This window comes from Dysidea avara, chromosome 8, assembly GCF_963678975.1.
Source record: "Dysidea avara chromosome 8, odDysAvar1.4, whole genome shotgun sequence".
Classification (NCBI taxonomy): Eukaryota; Metazoa; Porifera; class Demospongiae; order Dictyoceratida; family Dysideidae; genus Dysidea; species Dysidea avara.
The window spans coordinates 6509863-6527626 of record NC_089279.1 but is presented as its reverse complement, the minus strand read 5'-3'; the positions used below and the strand labels follow the sequence as shown (position 1 = coordinate 6527626).

Below are 17764 nucleotides of genomic sequence, written 5' to 3'. Positions count from 1 at the left end.
CGCAGCATATCTTGGAGTATATAGAGATCCTTCAGTAGTGGAGTACTGGTAGCTGTGATAAATACAGTATTCAATTTTCCGAGCTCTCTTTGCTACATATTCATTTTTGAAGTTCTGCAGAGTTGCTATATAAGTAATTCTAGTAAAGAAAGATTTGCCTATATATACTCTCACCCAGGGCCGCCCAGAGAAATTAAGGGGCCCAGGGCAAAGAGTTAAAGTGGGGCCCTTCACCCAAGTTGTAAGGTGAAGACCAAAAAAAAAAAAAAAAAGGTCACAACCTGCTGGCAATGACAATAACTACCCATCTCCAACCATATCTCCTTATCTATAAGCTTGCTACACTGCTCCTCTGAAGAATACTGTGACTGCTCTATTAGAGTATTTAGATCTGACTGCTCTATTAGAGTATATCGATCTTTTAAACAGGTATTCAGGGGGCCCCTTTCAGGCTGGGGCCCGGGGCAAAATGCCCCAGTTGCCCCCCCCCCCCTGTGGGCGGCCCTGCTCTCACCTCCTTCATATATTTTAAATTGCTGTAAATCACTTTGATCCACGTAATTAGAAGGCGAATGCCCTTTTCTAGGGTACGGAGCACGTGACCACCGTGTTTTTCAGGTTTCTTGCGAAAATCAAAACATAAACGTGATCCCCGGCGTGCGAACACGTGAATAGTTGTACGCTAGAGAAGGTGGAGAACGTCTTATAATCTATTCCTGGTGGAGAAGAAGTTATTGAGGAGTTTTTTTTATGGTGTTCCTGAAAAACACGGTAGCTATTCCGGCCGAATGTACAACTCCACCAAGATGCCAGGTCTCGTGCCCAGCCGATAGACATCGCTACAAGTTTCACAGGTTAACGACAATCATGTTATTACTTGTTAAACCTATTGTACCACGTTTAGTACCTTTTGACGAGGATGACAAAGAAGTCAACGTGTGGTTTTAGACCACAATTACCTTGAGAACATGGCCGCCATGTACAGGAAAGTAAACGGTGAATGGAGCAATAATATTATGATGAATGTTGCATGAACTGATCTTCTCCAGCCCGGGAGCAGATAGTCCACACAGGTCCCAAGCTCCATCCTAACAACATTGCAGTCCATGAGAGGCTTGTCTCAATATTGCCAGTCACCAGTAAGTGTTGTGGAGTAAATGTGTATTGTGTCGCATGTTCATGGCACCAACACCAGTCATACACATGTATATCCATACAAGCTGTCTGTTGTGTAAGGACACTAGTCTGGTACCATTGGTCCCTTCATAAAAAGTAAGGACTGGTGAAAGAGTGTAACATAACAGTCTCTAGACCATTCAGCATCTACCATTTACTGACCAATTAGCAAGATTGTCAACCATTTCCTTGTTTGGTCTGACATTTGTCTGGCCTGTAGTGTTACATGTTACACAATAACAATGTTCTGTTGCTAGGAGATTAAAATAACCAGGTGGGGCCACTGTACACCATAGTGTAAACAAGTGTGTTGAGGTAAATAATTATGGGATGATTGCTGGCAGCCAAGTCAGATCAACCATAAGCTGGACTGAATTCAGTTAGACAGCATATATAACTGCTGATTATTGCTCTCTAATTCAAATAAAAACACTGCATTACCGAGGCTATTTGTATGTTGGTGTCATTGGCATGCATCATAGTATGTATGCATTGAGCTGAACCCTCAAACATTTAATGATTATCTGAAGTTATGCACGTTCTGTAAATATGTCACCTGCTGAGCAAAAACCGACCATTTTCATAAAACTCTTATTTTGCTATAAAAATACACTGGGTAAAAATGTGCATTCTACATGAAATTTTTTTGTACGCACTGAAATTAAGCTCAAATCAAAACCTATACACCAATGGATTTGCCTGTTCATGGAGAATAAGAAATATTTGTTTCGTGTTTGCACAGCAAAGGATACATGAGATATGGGCACTTGTTTACGATGCAGTTCACCATTGTCATTTCTTAGTTGGAATTAGGGCTCTCAGTTTCAATTAATTTATTAATCGATTATTCATCAATTACTAAATCGATTAATCTATATTTAGTGAACACCACCCATATAGCATCAACCACACTTAATCACCACCCAGAATAACATTATAGTGGTAAAAGGAGAGTTGAAGGAATGGCAGCAGTTAATAGGTAGTTACAACTAGTGCTTACAGGCTGCAATATGGCATGTTTATCAGCTCAGAATGTGTCATGGATGTGGTGAGCCAACTAGAGGTGTACTGAAGAGAGAAGTGATTTTGCTTTTGCTATAAAGCACAGGTTACCTATGGTGGTGTGGCCTCTATTACACAACCCAGACAATTAGGCACCACAAATATTGTAATACATGCTCCCTTGTCCAGATTACTCTGTGTTTTGATTAGTTATCAAGATGGCTGCTATACAGAGAGTGTCAACTTATTTTTCCTGTGATACAGTTTTTTTTTTCTTAAAATGTTTTATGAAGATCTGGGTAAGAATATTTTAACGGCGTAATGTATTTTGTGGACTGGACTCGCGCACTGCATGAGCTGGAAACAACAATTATCCAGACATTATCCATCTCTTGCAACACTGGAGGCACCACTATCGAGCTACAACTGCCAATACTGTTCTTCCTTGTAAGTCAACAAACTAGCGCACGCGCGCACTAATTAATTAGAATACACTGACGATGCACGAGTACTAGCAGTGATAAAGTGTGATAGAGGCTATTGTTTTAGCGTTAATGTTTTCCTTTGTTGCTTTGGCACTAGTGCTAGGGTTGAAGAGATGAGCCAGTAATAGTTCTTAGCAGGGTAGCTATAGGTGGCACTTCCTGGTGAGGTGATGGGGCTATGCAAATAAACTTGTTCATCACTACAGCCCTAACAGTGCTAAATACTGGAGCAACAAAGGAAAAACAACAATAGCCTCTATCATGTTTTATCACTACTAATACTCATGTATCGTAAGTGTATTCTAATTAATTAGTGTACATGCTAGTTTGTTGACTTGTAAAGAAGAGCAGTATCAGCAGTTGTAGCTCGATAGTGGTGGTTCCAGTGTTGCAAGAGATGGATAATGTCTGAATTATTGTTTAAAAGCTGTTTCCAGCTCAGTGCAAGACTCCAGTCCACGAGTCCAGTCCGCAGAATACATTAGGCCTATTTTAGCACTAGTAGCAGTACAGTAGGACCTTGATTATCCGAATCTAAATTATCCGAACAGTGTAAGTGACTGCTCTATTAGAGTATTTTGTCATTAGGTGAACGTTCTATTAGAGTAAGTGTATGTTCTATTAGAGTAGTTGAACAGAACTCTGTATATAAATAAATGGGCTTCATTTATCTGAACAAATTCACTTATCTGAACACTTTTATGATTTAACTGGCACACAGGTGTTCGGATAATGGAGGTCCTACTGTACTTACACGTGTTGTTTCATGGCTTCTTTTGACTTTGTGCTTTATGGAATACCGTAGATTCCCTAAAATTTCGGCATCTCTAAATATTCGGCACTTCCCGTGCTTTGAACGCAATGTGCTCTAAGTTTCGGCAAGTGCAGGAAAGTTTTTAATTATAAGCGTGCTAATTTTTCTGCACTTGGAGTACTAGTTTGATGAAGATCTCTTGAGTACTGAGGATTCCCAGTGACCTCACACAATATGTTACCTCGGTTCTGTATGAAGCACCAAGTGTGAAATTGTTCAGGGAACGTACCCAACGATATCATCGTGTGACATCACGGCCGGCTATAACAAAACGATCTTCATTTCTGTTCACAGAATAAAATCTCTCCTGGCCTCACATGATACACCCTCAGATAACACTTTGTTAAGCCATGGAACACTTCATGCAGCATCTGGTAGCAAGATTTATCACGAGATAGTTTAATAATATTATTGATTGTGGTTTCTATTTTTTTTATTACTTGTTGAAATCTTTAATATTACGTCTGGGTGATTGTATTCATTACGTCTGGGTGATTGTATTCAAAAGCGACGTAGTAATGACCATAGGAGGTGGAGGGGGGGGGGGGGGGCTAGGGGGCTAAAGCCCCCCTCAGAATGATACCATGCCAAAGTTATCCTTCTTGGAGTGGGGCTGAAACTGCGATAAAGATCGAGGTACTCCAATAGAGCAGCAAAGCAGTCACAGTATTAGAGCAGTGCGTAGCGAGCTATGTAAGGATTTTTATGTAGTTTATCAGCTATGAATGCTAGCTGGTGAGGTGGGCAGCTATTGTCAGCTGGTTGTGACCTTTTTTTTTTGTTCTCACCATACCAAACCAGAGACTAAGTCTGGGTCAGCCCAGCCCCCCCTCATATCAACTACTTCCTCCGCCCCTGGTAATGACATTGACCATCCCTCCTGGATAATGTAGGCAATCAGTATATGTGACCGAATTTTGGAAAACCATCAATATACGCACAACAGTACTTTTGTAATAAAACGCATTTAAAAATTATGGGTAAAAAAATGCAAACTCCAGAAAAAATTATGCAAGCTTTTATCGCATCACTGGTGGGCGAACTAAGCCTCCAATGGATACATCCTGGGCATCATCATGTTCGCCTGTTCATAGGGAGTACAAACATCTTTGTTTCATTTCCATACACGAAATGATTTCAAAGTTAGATGTTTGTTTACGTTGCGGTGATGAAAGAATTTACCGACGATCGTTTTTCAGTGAATTTGCCTTCCTTCTCGAACACCGAAGCATGCCTGGGGCAAAAACTATACCTTGGTGGATGCACAAATTCATGGCGAACACAATGAGCAAAGATTCAATTCCGTACGCCATTGTATCAGTAAGTAATGATGGTTTATGTAAGCGCCTGTAGATTCTTTTCTCGATAGGTTCTGTGCATATCAATTTATTTGCTCGTCCGGCTGTCTAGTGCTGTATTTCCAACGCTGTTTAACTTATGAAGCTGAAACTTAGGTAGTCCATTCCTCTGTCCCTATAGAAAACAAAGAACAAATAAAATGCATTTTGAAAATTGTGCGGATATCAACGGTTTTCTAAAATTAGGTCACATGTAGCGCTGCGGCCAAGTGAGTGTTGTGGTATCGTCAGCTCCGCCTCGAGGCATTCCTGTTGTCCCTGTAGAAAGAAACTCTAGAAAGTAAACAGTAAACGGATCGCAAATAACATAGCCATGAAGCGTGCAGACTGTATTAGTGATAGATCCCTAAAAATTCGACAATAGCACCGGGTTGGTACATTTTTTTCCTAATTGTTCAGCCAGACCTGAACAGAATTAATTTATTTCTGCCGAATTTTTAGGGAATCTACGGTAGTACACAGAGGCTTTCTATTTGTTGTAGTGAGCAAAGAGGCTTTTCACTTAGATTTTTTTATTGATGATGTGTATGCTACACGATTAATAGATTACAAAATTTAAAAAATCGATTATATTTTTTCATCGATATTATTGATTAATAGTGAGAGCCCTGGCCTTCTTTGTCAACACAGAGGAGTACAAGGAAAGGACTATACCTTGATTGATTTGCCAGTTCATGGTGCACAGATTGAGCCTAAGTCCCATCTTCGTAGTTTGTTTCACTCGTATGTTATAATCGATTATCTAAGCGCCTGTAATTTATTACCCGTATTGTTGCTGTACAAATCGAGTTTATCACTGTTCCAACTGTCAAGCACTATAACTCCAAGACCATTCATTACAAAAGGCCGAAACTTTGGCTGTCCACTCTTTTGTTACTATAGATTACATCAGAGATGCAATAAATTGGAATTCGAGGAATGTGTGAAAACGGCCGGTTTTTGCTCAGCTGGTCACATATGGCTCATTTTTAGTACTGCTTGACCCCTAAAAATATTTACAATCATTTGTTGTTTGTTTCCCCGAGATTGACAAAACCAATTTAACAATCTTCATGTTTGTCATCCACTAGCTCCCCTTTTACATGAATTTTATCAGTTTTGGGTATGACGTACTTGTGAAGATCCTGAGAAAGATCGGAAAGACCAACCTGGTCAGTTTCAAACAGAAATCCAATTGCGGTTGCGTATAGTCACAAAGAGTTCTTGGGATGGTAATCTGATAACTCCAGACTGTCTTAATGTTTTTTAAAAAGTAGTTTACAACTATACAAAAATGTATCTCGGCTCACTGGACTTGTTCATCATTTTGTTATTCTGTATATATCACTAAGATGTCAAGTGGTCACCAGAATTTACCCTCCAAACATTACTTGAGTTTAAGATGGCAACAAGCTGGGATATTCTATCAACTATAAATAATTTAATCATCTAAACATACATAAATGAATCAACTCACATGAATTTAACAAAGTAGGAGTGTTCTGTAACAGGGAACACTGTTCTGCTGGCACTACATGTATATGTTCGCAATATCTCAGTACCCAAGAAACATCTCCTTGATGTTCACAGACAATCCAATCACAGGAGTAGTAATGACTTGGTATATACTGACAAGTTCTTGCATGTATGCTACAAGTCCAGCCAAAAGAGAGAAAGCAGGTAGTGTTGCACCGATATGAGGTTTTGTTGATACCTGATAACCAATATTGGATAATATTTTTAAGCTGATAAACGTAGCCAATCCGATAGCACAGCATGTCAATCTTGTAACAATTGTTACTAGAAATCTGATTGTGAAGGATCGGTTTAGCTTGCTTAAAGCAGCAGTGTTGCTATAACAACAGCTGACAGTATGCTGAAGCAGCATTAACAGCAATATAATGCAGGAAAATGCAACTTGATGCATTTGTAGACACCATGAGAATGTATTTCTAAATACATACGTGTATCTGCCAATCCAATTATCGGCGCAACACTAATAGCAGGAGCACTTATATTATAGCACAGTACCATCTGACAGAATCCTTGATTGTTGTAAACGGCTCTGCATTATCTCCTGTGATTGGACAAGAAGCTTCATATAAGTTGTTAAAAGAATAGATACATTAAACTGGAGGAGGTCAAGGGAATGGGCATGGAAACATTTGTTCTTGGGATGGAAACTAACAGTTTTTTTATTGTTATCTTCTTTTCACATAATATTTGTTTCTACATAGCCACAGCTTCCTGTGGCCCCTTCTTTTGCCATTTTGCACTATATGGCCAGTCATCTAAATGAATAAACGATGCATTTTGATATGTGTAACCATATTATTTATCCATGATGCAACATACAGGTTTAAAATGTGAAGAACTTGTCATAAGATTTCATTAAATCCCATATGATGCCTATTCATGTGTGTAGTATAGAATGTAAGAGATTCCCTTGGCGGCTTGTCGTTGGACTACTTATTCACCAACCGCTACACTAAGCACACACATGTGATCACCTGATTACTTCTACAATGTCAAATGTACAATATACCAATTGACCACTGGTTAACTCAGGGTGTTACATGTATCTAAATTACTATACTTACAATAGTCATACAGTTAGTGATATTCAGTTTGTTCAGTCATCCACTTGTGGACTTGCTGCTGGGCCCTTTGGTTGAGAGTGTGTGTCACAGGGCTGTCTACTTTATTGACTGTCTTATTGTCATCAGTGCCACTGGAATTGTTCGCATAAGTGTCAGATTGCAGCATCACCTCAAGAGAATACAGACAAGAAATCGGTCTGCAGGGTGTTGACAGCTGTCCATTCATAGTGACCTCAACAACTGTGCTTCGTGCCTGGCCACCATTGCCAGTGATCACAGCAGTCTCTCCACAGGCTACAAGGGCAATATTCATCATGAACCACAACCACTTCTCCCGGGATTTATGGTGACCAAGAACTCCAACATTTTTCACAGTATGATGTCTTTCCCTAAGCTGAAGTAGGTACTCATCTCAGATTCTCTCCACTTGACCCAGTAATGCTCTTGTAAGGCACTGTACTCTAGCATCAAGATCTTCAGAGGTCACAACAAAATCTTCATCACTGCACTATCTGTGCTAGCTCCTGTGCCATCTGGTAAAGATAAAACACGCCATCCAGCTAACAAATATAATGGCGTGAGGGGCTCTTCGAGATCTTCACTGGATAATTATGACAGCAGCCTTGAGTTAACTAGAGCTTCTACTTCAGTGAGTGTGGTCGATAATTCATCATGTGATAGTTTGGCTCTACCAATTGTCTTCCTCAAACATCGCTTTACGGCGGAGACACACGTCTTTGCATTGTCTGAGATCACTTGTGTCGGTATCCCCCTCCTGGCAGTGAAGTGTTTAAAGGCTCTCAGAAATATCTGGGTATTCATATCAGGCACTAATTCAAGGTGTGTGGCACCTGTAGCACAGTATGAGAACACAAAAACCACACTTTGCAACTTTCTGATGCTTCAGCTGCTGAAATGCGTAGTTGACCAGCATAGTCTACCCCACAATGTGCGAACAGTGGAGCTTCCTATGGCAATGGTGGTGCAGGTACTTTGTAAACCTTCAAGTTTGCGACATCTTACACACCTGTATGAGGTCTTCCTTACAAACTGCCTACCCTTTACAAACCAATACTTAAACCTGACATGTCCTTCACTCCACTGTGCTCACTCCATGCATGATCAGGATAGCAAAATGATGCTGCTTACATAACAAAATAGGATGCTGCTTGACATATGGAACTTGGACAATCTTCCACCACTTCGGTGTGCCTTGTGCTTGCCCAAAAATAGTTGCAATTGGGATTTCCATGACTTGAACCTTGCATCCTTGTGCAGACATTGACAGTTATCTATTCCAGCTCAATTTGCTCTATGCCAACTGCAGTCACCGTCCAATCAATGACACGTTTGTTCTCCCCGATGATGGATTTGAAATACTGCACAAACTTCTGCACATACACTGTGGCCCTTAACAACTTCTGCAATTTACAAGATTGTTTGCAGTCAATCACTTCACCAATTCCACTACTCTCTGCGGTAATCAACAAACTGCATGACAACACACAGTCTTTTACCTTCACTTCAGCACTGCATTCAGCTGGCATGGTGATCTCTTCTTGCTGTACATCTGGAGCAACCAGTCTGGTCCATGTCCAAGTGAAGGGATGTCAGCAAGATTATCTGTACCTGGGCAATGGGACCAGAGGCTGGCCGACACAAGGATCCGAATCTCTTGAACTCTATTATGAATGAATTGCTTCCGCTCCATGTCTTCCCCTTTAATCCAATACAGTGCCACCATCGAGTCTGTAAAGCATAGACCATAACGTACGTCGATGATTGTACTGCAAGCGCATGGGTGATAAACCTTGCAATGAGAAGGCAAGACAGCAACTCTAGGTGAGAAATAGTCTATTTGTCCAATGGTGGGAACATCTGATAGAAGTAAACAAGAATCTTTGGTGACACGGCAATCGCCATATGCGAGGCTCCATTGAAGGAATTCGTCAATGGACAAGACAAAGTCTTTGCCCTTAATTGTTATGGCATCTAGATTTTCTGGAGAAACAATCCAGTTGGCCAGAAGGGCATCGGCTTTAGAAATATGGCTGTGAAGCTCTGATAAATGTGATGGTGACAAAACATCACCAATAGTGACCTTGTCAAGTGGCACAGACACAGGCAACACAACAAATCATTGAGTTGCTGCAGAGAATTGATAATGCGAAAGTATGTCAAGGAAACCCTGCTGAATTTGTACAGTAAGCCCACAAAGGCTTTTCCTTAACCAGTCAGGTTAGTATTGTAGTCTATTGTTTGTAAATTTTAACATATTTTGTAGGTAGTGAGAAAGTTGCATTCGTGGACAGTGAGCAAGAGGTGGCGACTGTAAGACATTACGATTGTGAGCTGCTTGTGAGTGATGCATATGGTGTACTAAGCTGCAGTATTTACAAAGTGTACAAGTGCACACTAGTTTCTAAATTGGTCCACAGGAACAAGCAGCCTGCACTACGTGATATCACCCTTTCCAGCCATATAAACAACCGCCATTTGCACTCACCTGAACTAAGAGGTTACACTACAACAGAAGTGTAGAAGGAACATGTTGAAGAGGATTGGGCATCTGAAGGATAAACTTAGTCAAGCTGTTCAAAGTGAAGGGGTAGTACTAAATGATGGCGACCATGAGGAGATGAAATCTGGCATCAAGAAGAAGTATTCACCTGATTCTTTTGAGAGATTGTTCTGGGAACAGCAACTCGAGGCTTCAAACTGCACAGACCCATGCCAAATGCACTGGCATCTTACCATAATAAAGTGATGCCTTTACTTATGAAGCCTTAAGGGATTCAGGTTGTTTGTCACTGCCATCCCAGCGTACATTACGCAACTACACACATTGTTTTAAGCCATCTACAGGTTTTTGAGATGATGTGGATAAAATGCTAGTTGATGCGGCCTAGTTGACAGAGTTGGAAGACTGGAAAAAAATTGTTGGTGTTTTAATTGATGAAATACGCATCAGGGAGGATCTGGTGTACTTTAAATATACAGGACAGCTTTGCAGATTTGCCAACATGGGAGATATTGATAAGCAACTACTTAAATATGAAAAGGTATTGAACAACCCTTATGATACCTCTTCTAGACCACTGGCAAAATCAATGATGACCATTATGGTGAAAGGTCTTTTCACATATCTATAATTCCCTTATGCATTTTTCCCTTGCTGTGAAGTATCAAATGACTTGCTGCATAGACCACTATGGGAATGCATTTACCGACTAGAGAAATGTAGATTCAAGGTCCTCTTCGTCTCCACAGATGGTGCATCAACAAACCGAGCTTTGTTCCAAAAGCACGACTCATCGTCATCCGTGGTTTACAAGGTGCCAAACAAGTATGCTGATGACAGAAACATTTACTTTTTTCGGACCCTCCCCATTTGATGAAGACAACAAGAAATTGTTGGGCATCTCCAAACCAACAATTAACAGTATGCTTGACTGTGTATAAACATATTTTATGTGTAATGTTGTAACGTAATGGGAAGCGTATCTCTTGGAAACATCTTGAGGATCTTTACCTTGAGGATACCAGGCCAGGCAGGATGGGGCACGATTGGTTCTGAAATTTAAGTATGAGCATGTCAATTTAACATCATTCTCTAATATGTGTGTGGATCTGGCAGCACAGGTTAGCATTTGTATTATGATTTCTACATACCAGGAGTTGTTACACGGGTACTGAGTAGCACCGTTTCAAAGGTATTAACGTTTAGTCATAACCCTGAAGTCAGTGAAACAGCAAAATTTGCCATGATGCCTCTCCCCAGAATCGAGGTTTGATAAAGCGTGTCAGTGCGCTTAATGATCACTTTATAGAAGCGCCTATAGTACAGTGTTATTAACGTAATTTTACATGGGGGGGATCGAACGATGTGAAAGTAACAAAACCCTTTAGGCTATACGGTATAGCGATACCCTCAATGTACAGCATGAGCCGACGTGACACCCCCTTGTTAATATACTCTTATTATGTAGTTTTGATAATTCAGTGTTGCATTATATATATTAAGTTCATATATGAAGCTACAGTGACTACTATTGCTGCATTAGTTCGGAGTCAATATCAGTGTTGCACTTTACCGTTAATCTGGTATCGGCATTTCTTCTCTCTTTTTTGCTTGGATAATAGTGGCAACATCATCTCAGCAATATCCTCAGCAATTCTGTTCAACTTTCATCTTTCACACCTATTTAAAAAAATAAATAATTTTTTTTAAAAACCAGCAATAGTGTACGTCACTATACCTTGTAACTTTTGCATTAATCTTTGCTCCATCTGTCGTATTTCTATTTGTCTCATTTCGCATCGTCTGATTGGGCCTGACAGCTCCATCACAGTTAATCGAACTCAAAATTTGAATCAGAGGTCGTACTGGATTTACTTTGCCTTGCTTGTCGCTACCTTGAGGTGTCTCTTCCACATGAACTTCCTCACCAAGTTCTTCATCTTGCGATCATTCCACATGGAGCTGTGTTGAATCTTCTCCACATCTACTGGACTTGTCTATGGAATTCTGGTTAATTAGACGTCTTCTCTCTTCGGATTTGTAGGGCGAGGTTCCTCCTGTTCTTCCTCACTAAATATTAGTGTGTCTTGGCACCACATCATTGATAAAAGCACTTTTATGTTAAGACATGCATTAGGTGTGTGCGCTTACAATAAATTTGTCAGCCTGACCATTCTGCTATTGTCACCAGAAGGTGTTAAAATCACTACAAAGCACAGTGCATTTGGCTTACACACTGCCCCCCCCCCCCATCAAATATTATGAACTCTTGGTAAACTTGAAGCATTATTAGCACTGGACAATATGATTGGCACTGCATATGACAAGTTACATAGGTAGATAATTTAACATGTTCATATCTTACTTTCATAGTACTTCTGTTTTTAACAGCATAGTGTGTACGCGTGTGTACGTGTATAACAAGATGTGTGCTCAAGTGCTCCGGAGCTCCGATAGTCACTGGGCTGCCACAATAAGACCTGGCTCTTACACAGCAATGTTGTTAAGATGTTAGTGATGCTATCTCTTGTTTTCCTGTCACAAAACGAGCAGCTTATTTTGTTTATTGTTTATATTACTAAAAATTTAAGAGTAGATTGCCAATCAACAGCAAGACTTGCAACTTCATGTATAAATACAGCCGGATGCCCTAAATCCCAAACCTCATGCAAGATTCTTGTAAGACTGAGATTTCAGTGCATCAGTGCACTATTTAGTATTATTCAGTTATCATGTATCAGTGGAGTCCGTTATCCACTACACTATTCCATCAGTTCAAAATTGGGGTTCTGTTCATTTCTATGCCACTTGATAGTCAATCCAATGTGACACTCCATTTCACTACCGGTACTGTCTTGTCCTTGGACACTAGTTGAAACTTGGGGCATCACAGTGTGCTGCTGTTGCTGATTCATCAGTGCAGGTAGGAGTTGCAACACTTTACCATTTAGTAGCATCATTACCTCTCTTCTAAGACTATTTTTTTTAATTTTTACTAAATAGCAACAGTGTACCCTACTTGTACATAGCTATTTTGTAACTTCATCATCAATCTGTCCTCTATCATTTCATTTCACATCTTCTAATTGGTCCAGGTGCTGCCATTACAATATTAATCACAAACCAAATCACACCAAAATTTACCAATATAATTATTTACTGAATTGTAACTACATACACATAGAACATCAGTGCACTATTTAGTATTATTCAGTTATCATGTATCAGTGGAGTTCGTTATCCACTACACTACTCCATCAGTTCAAAGTTGGGGTGCTGTTCATTTCTATGCCACTTGATAGTCAATCCAACATGACACTCCATTTCACTACTGGTACTGTCTTGTCCTTAGGCACTAGTTGAAACTTGGGGCATCACAGTGTGCTGCTGATGCTGCTGCTGTTGCTGATTCATCAGTGCAGGTAGGAGTTACAGCACCATTTCTACGAGAGAATGCACTTTGCCATCTAGTAGCATCATTCTCTCTCTTCTAAGCCTTTTTTTTAAATATTACCGAATAGCAACAGTTTTCCCAACTTGTACATAACTACGTACTTTGTAACTTCATCAAACTGGCCTCCATCATCATTTCTTCTAATTGTAACTTCCCTTCCTGCTGGCAACTGCTCTTGTTTTTGCAATATTTAATTGTTACAAATCTATTTAACTCATGTAGTAAGCTATGCGGGGTACTTTTATTAATTACTGAATTGTAACTATATACATATAGAACATCAGTGCACTATTTAGTATTATTCAGCTATCATGTGTCACTGGAGTCTGTTATCCGCTACACTACTGTGGAGTGTCCATCAGTTCAAAATTGGGGTGCTGTTCATTACTATATCGCTTGATGGTCAATCAAACATGATACTCCATTTCACTACCGATACTGTCTTGTCCTTGGGTACTAGTTGAAACTTGGGGTATCATGGTGTACTGCTGCTGATTTGCCGGTGCAGGTAGGAGTTGCAACACCATTTCTACAAGGGAATTCACTTTACCATCTAGTAGCATCATTCTTTCTTCCAGCCTCTCTTCTAAGCCTATCACAAAAACATTACTGAATGGCAACAGTGTACTCAACTTGTACGTAGCTACTTTTTAATTTCCGAATCAACCTTGCCTCTGTCGTTTTCATCTCAGTCCTTCTCAACGGTGCTGTTGTTGCTGCTATTACACAATCAATTTGAATCAGAGGTCAAATTATGAACTGTAGCTATAGCAGAGCTTATGATAAGAATTCTCTGTTGTCCTGCCACAATGTCCTGACAAACCAAAATCGGCCGGACAATTGCCAAAATTGACTGGACATGAGATGAATGCCCAACATGTCTTCTGTAGCATAGCAAATAAACATTATAGTGGTAAGACATCACATGCCTTACTGCAGCTGTTATGTGGTTAAAGTACACCAGTGGGTTGGCAATGGTACATTTATGGTCACTCCCTTGGGTTGTAAGAATGTATACTATCTCCTGGCAACCGAGTGAATGTTATTGTTGATAGCATGCCAGCTCAGCCCTTAGGCTCCTTCTTTATGCTTTGATGGGACACTGTGTCCGGACAAATTACATTATGGTCAGACATCTATGCAATTTGACCGGATTTTGTCTGGTGTCCGGACGTTATCATAAGCTCTGCTATAGTAATTGTGTATGAAGGATTATTCAACAATCATCCCACAATCCTAGTAGTGCAATGGATTGATGTTATTTTGAAGCCATTCATCTGCCTTTTACATTTTATCATAAGCTAATGTTTATAAGTCATACATCAAAGAAATTTTTTAGTGTATACTGGTATCTACACTCCTGATAGCTATACCCCAGTACTACTGTCTAAGATGATGAGTAGATCAAATGAGTGACAGATAAGTGGTGCTCTGCTAAGGAACGAGATTCACAAGATTCTGCAACTCAAGTGAAAAAAAAACTTGAGTGCAAGTCAAAAAGAAGTTTTGAAAAACAATACAGCCACACCCATCTAGCGGATTGCCTGCTTACACATATGTGTGTGTTACACATGTTAATCCCTGCACATGTCGTATACTGATCCACTAGGTTGATATTCAAGCCATATTCTGTTGACCAGTGATGTAGCACGCCACTAACTAGCGTGGACTTATCATGAGGTGTCTAAGGTGGTTAAGTTTTGTTTAATTTGAGTTTGTTGTTAAGTAGCATAGTAGCCATGCCTATAGTAGTTACGTAGTGTAGTTCTGTAGTTAAATAGTTGCATCATATCCGATTATTGTCGGTAAACTGCAACAGTTCAAGGTGTCTTTTCTGGCAGATCCTGTATTCCATCTGGCGCATTTCACACCGTCTGATTGGGCCAGATTGTTCTGCCATCACACGTGGATTCACACGTGGATTTACTTCACCTTGCTTGTTGCTATCTTGAGGTGTCTCTTCCACATGAACTTCCTCACCAAGTTCTTCATCTTGCGATCATTCCACATGGAGCCGTCTCCGCATCTACTGGACTTGTCTATGGAATTCTGGTTAATTAGACATTTTCTCTTCGGATTTGTAGGGCTCAGTTCCTCCTGTTCTTCCCAGGGTTCTTCCTCACTAAATATCAGTGTGTCTTGGCACCACATCATCGATAAAAGCACTTTTATGTTAAGACAGGCATTAGGTGTGTGCCGCTTACAATAAATTTGTCAGCCTGACCATTCTGCTATTGTCACCAGAAGGTGTTAAAATCACTACAAAGCACAGTGCATTCGGCTTACACACTGGCTGTTAGACACTCCCCCCCCCCCCCCCATCAAATATTATGAACTCTTGGTAAATTTGAAGCATTATTAGCACTGGACAATATGATTGGCACTGCATATGACAAGTTACATAGGTAGATAATTTAACATGTTCATATCTTACTTTCATAGTACTTCTGTTTTTAACAGCGTAGTGTGTACGCGTGTGTACGTGTATAACAAGATGTGTGCTCAAGTGCTCCGGAGCTCCGATAGTCACTGGGCTGCCACAATAAGACCTGGCTCTTACACAGCAATGTTGTTAAGATGTTAGTGATGCTATCTCTTGTTTTCCTGTCACAAAACGAGCAGCTTATTTTGTTTATTGTTTATATTACTAAAAATTTAAGAGTAGATTGCCAATCAACAGCAAGACTTGCAACTTCATGTATAAATACAGCCGGATGCCCTAAATCCCAAACCTCATGCAAGATTCTTGTAAGACTGAGATTTCAGTGCATCAGTGCACTATTTACTATTATTCAGTTATCATGTATCACTGGAGTCTGTTATCCGCTACTCTACTGCTGAGTGTCCATCAGTTCAAAATTGAGGTGCTATTCATTACTGTACCACTTGATGATCAATCGAACATTACACTCCATTTCACTACCGGTACTGTCTTGTCCCTGGAAACTAGTTGAAACTTGGGGCATCACAGTGTGCTGCTGTTGCTGATTCATCAGTGCAGGTAGGAGTTGCAACACTTTACCATTTAGTAGCATCATTACCTCTCTTCTAAGACTATTTAAAAAAAAATTTTTTTACTAAATAGCAACAGTGTACCCAACTTGTACATAGCTATTTTGTAACTTCATCATCAATCTGTCCTCTATCATTTCATCTCGCATCTTCTAATTGGTCCAGGTGCTGCCATTACAATATTAATCACAAACCAAATCACACCAAAATTTACCAATATAATTATTTACTGACTACATACACATAGAACATCAGTGCACTATTTAGTATTATTCAGTTATCATGTATCAGTGGAGTTCGTTATCCACTACACTACTCCATCAGTTCAAAGTTGGGGTGCTGTTCATTTCTATGCCACTTGATAGTCAATCCAACATGACACTCCATTTCACTACTGGTACTGTCTTGTCCTTAGGCACTAGTTGAAACTTGGGACATCACGGTGTGCTGCTGTTGCTGATTCTGCTGCTGTTGCTGATTCATCAGTGCAGGTAGGAGTTACAGCACCATTTCTACGAGAGAATGCACTTTGCCATCTAGTAGCATCATTCTCTCTCTTCTAAGCCTTTTTTTTTAAATATTACCGAATAGCAACAGTTTTCCCAACTTGTACATAACTACGTACTTTGTAACTTCATCAAACTGGCCTCCATCATCATTTCTTCTAATTGTAACTTCCCTTCCTGCTGGCAACTGCTCTTGTTTTTGCAATATTTAATTGTTACAAATCTATTTAACTCATGTAGTAAGCTATGCGGGGTACTTTTATTAATTACTGAATTGTAACTATATACATATAGAACATCAGTGCACTATTTAGTATTATTCAGTTATCATGTGTCACTGGAGTCTGTTATCCGCTACACTACTGTGGAGTGTCCATCAGTTCAAAATTGGGGTGCTGTTCATTACTATATCGCTTGATGGTCAATCAAACATGATACTCCATTTCACTACCGATACTGTCTGGTCCTTGGGCACTAGTTGAAACTTGGGGTATCATGGTGTACTGCTGCTGATTTGCCGGTGCAGGTAGGAGTTGCAACACCATTTCTACAAGGGAATTCACTTTACCATCTAGTAGCATCATTCTTTCTTCCAGCCCCTCTTCTAAGCCTATCACAAAAACATTACTGAATGGCAACAGTGTACTCAACTTGTACGTAGCTACTTTTTAATTTCCGAATCAACCTTGCCTCCGTCGTTTTCATCTCAGTCCTTCTCAACGGTGCTGTTGTTGCTGCCATTACACAATCAATTTGAATCAGAGGTCAAATTATGAACTGTAGCTATAGTAATTGTGTATGAGGGATTATTCAACAATCATCCCACAATCCTAGTAGTGCAATGGATTGATGTTATT

General features: G+C 40.0%; 1 protein-coding gene across 5 annotated transcripts in view; it reads left to right on the top strand.

The window, feature by feature from the left end:
- Positions 1 to 608: 608 nt before the first annotated feature.
- The window catches only part of LOC136262985 (uncharacterized), a 38908-nt gene continuing 21752 nt past the window's right edge, over positions 609 to 17764 (top strand). For 3 of the 5 annotated variants that reach the window (XM_066057411.1, XM_066057409.1, XM_066057408.1), the window contains exons 1-2: positions 614 to 996; positions 1050 to 1139. In XM_066057411.1, the coding sequence (XP_065913483.1) occupies positions 969 to 996; positions 1050 to 1139 (118 nt within the window). In that variant the 5' untranslated portion in view covers positions 614 to 968. Of the gene's footprint in view, positions 997 to 1049; positions 1140 to 17764 lie in introns of all 5 variants that reach the window. The other 2 variants (XM_066057407.1, XM_066057406.1) reach the window with 2 other exon arrangements.